This window comes from Opisthocomus hoazin, chromosome 11 (assembly GCF_030867145.1).
Source record: "Opisthocomus hoazin isolate bOpiHoa1 chromosome 11, bOpiHoa1.hap1, whole genome shotgun sequence".
NCBI classification, from domain to species: Eukaryota; Metazoa; Chordata; class Aves; order Opisthocomiformes; family Opisthocomidae; genus Opisthocomus; species Opisthocomus hoazin.
The window spans coordinates 14721962-14727961 of record NC_134424.1 but is presented as its reverse complement, the minus strand read 5'-3'; the positions used below and the strand labels follow the sequence as shown (position 1 = coordinate 14727961).

Below are 6000 nucleotides of genomic sequence, written 5' to 3'. Positions count from 1 at the left end.
GCAGGATATTAATTTTTTGTTTCACCTACTTACTAAATTGATTATATAATACAAAACTTTGGAGAATGTGTGGAACTGAGTGCAGTGACTTGCTGCTTCGTTACTATTTTGTATCTAGCCAATTAGATCTAAATATGTAACACTTCCATGACCACCAAAATGGAAGCACTGGTCACATTATGTTAAGACTGTGTGTGCAGCACTAAAATCTTTTTGTAGTCTTGCACAAACAACCAAACCAAACAGAAATCAAAATGGTTTAATGTAATTTATTTGAAATGCTTCCAGAAAAGTTTAAGGCTATTATTAAAAAAAAAAAAGTAAATACACACATTCATTCTTTCTTCTCTACCTGAACACTTTACATGATTATCACTCTTTTTAAACATTTTGCTGAACAATTTTTATGAAAATGGTTCATCATCTAATATGCGTTCCTATGCCTTTTCTTCTGCAAATTTTTCATTTCTCTCATCTTCACTGGCATACTCCTTCAGATCTAAAAAATGAAGCAGTTGAAATAAATTACAAAGCCTGAAACAGGAAAGAAAACTGACTTTTTTAAAAACTATAAATACAGAAATATGTTCTATAGGGTACAAATGACATTTTTTTAAAAAATAAAAAATGCCTTGCTTTATATTGTTTATCATCTTGTCACACCGATTTCTGTAATGCACCTCAGCATACGTATATGTAAGATACTTGACATTTACTATTTTCTGTAAACTTGTAGAACACAAGAAAAATGTTTTTGGCAATAACTTAGCAGTTTTTCTGCTTTTGTTGGTACAAGTACTTTGCAGAGGTTAGCTTGTGTAACATCAAGGGTCATTTGAATTTATTAATATATCATTTTCATAGCTTGCCGCACAGTACTGGCATTATTTCTTATGCTAAGAAATAAAATATTACTCAACGATTCCTGAAAAGTAACAGGATGTTGAACCGACTATTTTAGACTGCATTTAAGTGACTCATCTGCTTCTCATCATAATGAGTAGATTAAATCAGCCACTAGAAAACACAGTAACATTTCCAATTACAGCATGAGATTAAATGCAACAAAAACTTTTAAAACAAAACTTGAGAAAAATATAAAGGATGTAATACATCCTAAAGGAAATGCAATTCCCTTTTTGTTTAAACTTCCTCTACATAATTCCCTAGGGTATTTGTAGAGCACCATTTATATAAAATTGTCACTTAGTTTAAAAACCAACTACATGTAATTGTAAACAGACATTTACAGAAATTTAAATGTTTTAACATTAGTTTAGTGGTGTTTAAAACCAACAGTGGAGGTCAGTGGAGTGCAAAACGCTGAAGAGGGCCTATTCACAAGCAAAAGCTTTTTTCCATTCTTATCCTGGTTGGGATAAAAAATATATATGTATATGGCACTGAAAGCAAACTACCAGCTTATTTACACATACCCAGTATTCTCAGCATTTCACTTAATTCAGTGCTGGCTGTAGAGGTTTGATTCGTTGTTTTTTGCTGGGGTTTTTTTTTTTTTTCCCAGTGGATTATTCTTAGCATTACAAGGTTTAATAAGTAAACCATAGCACTATGCTGACCACTTTAACAGACCACATTTTAATAAATTCAGCTGCTGGATCTCAGGACAGTGCTTCATTCTGAAAAATTAATCCCTAAGGAGTCACTGGTTACGTGGCCTGTGTCAATAGTTCTTGTTGATGTAACACCACAAGAATTCAGATAGGTTATTGCAAGATGTTTTTCTTTTTTTCCAAGAAACTATTTTTTCTTTCCATGCCTGTATGAAAACTTATTATCTTAATACCTGTCCTGAAACTCCATATTAAGTCCACATCTTCAGCTGCCCCATTAAACGGCAAATAAAGTACTTTAAAAATTATTAAAAGATTCTTTATGTAATGCACATAAAAACAGTAGTTTAGAGATTCCGTTTACAGCAGGACATTGAGAATAACTGGTCAAGTACCTCTTTCATCCACCTTAAATGTTCACGGAATATAATCACAGGACATGAGTTGCAAGAGATTCCAGCTTATACAGAGAGGCAGTTACAGTACTACACTCATAGGTATGAATACAAGAAGGACTGCATTGACATTGTCACAAAAAATATTTTAAAAGTGCTTCTCCAAATGGTTCCATGTATGGAATGCAAATACTGTACAGGTAAGAGACAGATTCTCTTCCATAAACTGCAAGTTTTTGTCAAACATTGGTTTCTACTTGCTTTTCATTTTCACACGAGTTTGTCTGTTCCATCCGTTCACAGTCGATGCTGATCTCACTGGTGTCCATACTACAGTCTGACTCACAGTCTGATTGGTCCATTTGCTCGAGCGTGGTTTCTCCCTGGTGTACTCTGTTCCCATTTGGTGACAAAAGAAAATGTGCTTCTGAGTTCAGCACACGAGCTTTGCCTGCACACGTAACTTTTTCTTTGGCCTGGCGGATACAGTTAAGCCACTGTTGTTTGTTGAAGGAGTCATTGGCTTGGAGTGAGTGAGACTGGCTTTGAGATCCATTTTTGAAGCTGACTCTAAAGAAGTTTTTGACTGAAAGAAACAATACATATCAAAACACTGAATACTTTGGCTGAATGGATTTTATAATAAATGAGTATATTAAAATAACAGAATACATAAAAATCTTTGACTTAAGATGTTTCCCTGCCAATACCATATCAGACCAGAGAGAAGAGTCTGGGTATCTCCTTGTTTTGTGGGGCAAGAACACAGAACACAAGCACTTCTAATAATTTCTTATTGCTGGATTAAACAATTGTGGTTCTGCCATGCATGAGCTACCTATAAAGCTTTAAGTGAATCAGCAGGATTAAGGCTTCTCCCATACTTCAATGCCTCTCCTCCTACTTCTCTGCAAAGCAGATTTCCAGAACCTACACTGAATACAGCGCCTTGTGTCAGCTGGAGATTGCCTCATCTCTTCTATTCACTCCACTAATAAATCAAATACATAGAAAAAACCCTCAAAGTTTTCGCAAGATAGGTGAGATTCAAAGGACCCTTGTAACAGAAACAAGCATCTTTTTAATATGCTTATTTAGAAGGACATTAACTGTTTCCTCTTGACATTAACGTGAACAGTGGCAGTCTTAACACTGAGTGCTGTATTCATTATCTGTCAGCTGAAATACTTAGTTATGGAATAGTAATCAATGTCTCCATAATATATGAAAAGTCATACCAGCTAAAGCTTATCTTAAGATTTCAAAGTACACTTGGTTATAATTTTGTGGTTTTGCCACTGCATTCTACATATTCTCCCCTTCTCAATTCAGTACAGAAGCAGGTGTGCAGAGAAATCCCAGTATCAATATAGTGAACTTTGACAAACAATCTAAAAGAAGCTAGTCTAGGATGTAGATAATGTGGATTTTAGAGAAAATATTGTAATGTCTCATAGGCAGGTGTTTTGAGGCTATAATCACCCCCTATAAGCAAATAAAAAATAAAGGTGTAGTCATACTTCTCTCATTGTTGCTGAATGCACCACGTATGGATCCACCCAATCGCACCTCTCCATCCTGCAAGTCTTCTAGCACAAGCTCCCTCACTGGAATTGGCTGCCGATACAGCTGGTAGCAGAGCTGTTCATTATGGGTGATAGCTCGAGTAATCACCAACACTTCTTCAAAGAGGAAGACATGCAGTTTCTGTTAAAAATTAATAAATAAAAATGCATTATTCCTTTGCTAGAACATCATTAAACAAAATTTATTTAAACTCTAGCACACTGTGTTTTCAACAGTTAAACCAAATAAGGACTCTTCTCTTCCCATTATTTAAAAGTCTTATAATACAACAGCATATAACCTTGTAAATACTACAATTTTTAAAATTCTAAAATTATTTTTTCCTGTCCTTTTCTCGGTTTATGTCATGAACCTAATTAATCTTTCCTGTTGAGGCCTTGAAATGTTGTGCATGACATTTTAAAGCTCTCTCTACAGCAGCATGCTTAATACGCATTCTTTCTGACACCCACTTTAACTTTTCTTTACTGCCTGTGTTACTAAGAAACAGGCAGTCTTATTCATCCAAATATTTTCCATGACCAGTTATGAGCAATCTTTTTACAATTCTCATGCTACTCACTATCAGCTTCACCAAAGCTTTTTGAAGCTCAGAGAATTGCTTTTGCTCCTAGGTGGCACAAGTTACCTGTTACCATCTTTAAATTAACATCCTCCTTACATTATACAATCTCCAGTGACTTCCAGTAATACACAAACTGAAATTTTAAATTCATTTCACTTGAATTCACTTCATTGTTCATGCACTGAAATTATTTTTTTCACTGCCAAAATTTTCTTCAGATTAACGAGTAACTGTTCTTTGCTTCTAAATTGACCTGACTCTAAATCTAAACAGACACATTATTTGCAGTTTTAACACAAGATAGATCTTCAGATCCATTTAGCTCACTGTCCCATCTTCCAGTAGCTCATGCTTTCAGAAAACTATAATGAAATAGGTACTTATAGCAGAAACCTTTCCCAGTATGCCTTGACAGTCTTCTAAAAGTCCATCTTCGTTCTATTTTTCCACAACAGACACCTCATTTTATACAATGAATAGTCCACTTTTCTTCTACTTGTGCCTCTCTAAGTCTTTGCAGGACACACACCTAAATTTTTCGTCTGTTGCTCATTCCACAGTGCTGTCATCTTTTATATTAACAGCCACTCTGTGCAGAGTCTGGTAAAGAGTCTATCCATTTTGTGCTTCAGTTTACATGTTTGGCAAATGGGTACCTTCTCATATGAATGAAGTATGAAAGAAAGCAAAAACGTGTGAGATTAAACATTTGAGGTATATACAGATATGGATGTTTGCTTGTTAAGCAGGGTTGGGTTTTGGGGATTTTTTTAGTATTCTTAAAGTGTAGCAAAAATACCTTGTTTACTCTGAAACCCCGTTTTCAAACTATCATCCACAAAATGTTGCAGATTCTTCATAATGTAAAGCTTTGTTATGGCTGATTTTAGTGGAAGTCATATGAAACACCTTTCGATGATGAAATCTCTTATTTGCTGCAAAAGCTAATACTCTGTAAGAGTAGGTGTGAAAAGGAGACTGACAACATTAAGATATGAATAATCTGGTTTTCACCCCAAATCAAAGAAACACACAAACACAAAAATATCCCACACTATCAGTTGTATTCAAGGATTACATTAGTGAGGAAATCTCCCCAAAATGCTGGGGAATTTTAAAAACTGTTCATAAATTGGAAAAAAAAAATTATAAATTTAATGTTATGCTACCAGAAAAAGACAGGGGTAGTATGGATGGAATAAAGTTCACCAGAAAGATGAAAACTGCCAGTTTCTTCCTGCTGGTTTCCTATATATCAACTGCCTGTCTGACCTTTATCAGGTGAACCAGAAAACAGCATCCATTTCATCTTTCCATCTCAGCCATACAGTAAAGCATGACCCTTCTATTGTATGCACAAACATGCTACATAGAAGCACTCCCAATGGTGAAAAACGCATTTAGAATCCTGCTTACTTTGTCGGGTTTTTTAATGAAACTTTTGTAAGCTCAGTTAATGAGAAAAAGATCTTTTTCGTCGTTTTCCATTCAAAATCTCAGGTTGTTTCTACCTAACACTGGGGAAAAAAAACCCTAAGAATGAGTGGTTTCTTTTCTATTAACATCTCTACTAATCTGCATGTTTGTGCAATCTGCAATTGTGCAGACCCCTGGAGGCTAGAATTCGCAGTATCAAATACCAAACTTCTCTGGTCAGTAAATTAACTTTGACTTCAACCAAGTAGAACATTCTTAATAACCACAGCCTTTGACATATTTAAAATTTATTAGTACATTTTGTGTGGCATTATAGACATTACCGTCATGTCTGAGACCAGAAATATGTTTCTTATTTGCTTTTTTATCTTTTTTTTCCTGCAAGTTTTACTGAAATTTATCAGTATCAATTTAGCCAGGATATTGTTAGGTCCCCTAAAGA

The 6000-nt window shown here is 34.9% G+C and overlaps 1 protein-coding gene across 8 annotated transcripts in view; it reads right to left on the bottom strand.

The window, feature by feature from the left end:
• Positions 1-273: 273 nt before the first annotated feature.
• ARHGEF3 (Rho guanine nucleotide exchange factor 3) overlaps positions 274-6000 on the bottom strand; it is a 136810-nt gene continuing 131083 nt past the window's right edge. For 6 of the 8 annotated variants that reach the window (XM_075432845.1, XM_075432844.1, XM_075432847.1 and 3 more), the window contains 2 exons: positions 3490-3676; positions 274-2555 (listed from right to left, as the gene is read on the bottom strand). In XM_075432845.1, coding sequence (XP_075288960.1) covers positions 2209-2555; positions 3490-3676 — 534 coding nt within the window. In that variant the 3' untranslated portion in view covers positions 274-2208. The remainder of the gene's footprint in view (positions 2556-3489; positions 3677-6000) is intronic. The other 2 variants (XM_075432850.1, XM_075432851.1) reach the window with 1 other exon arrangement.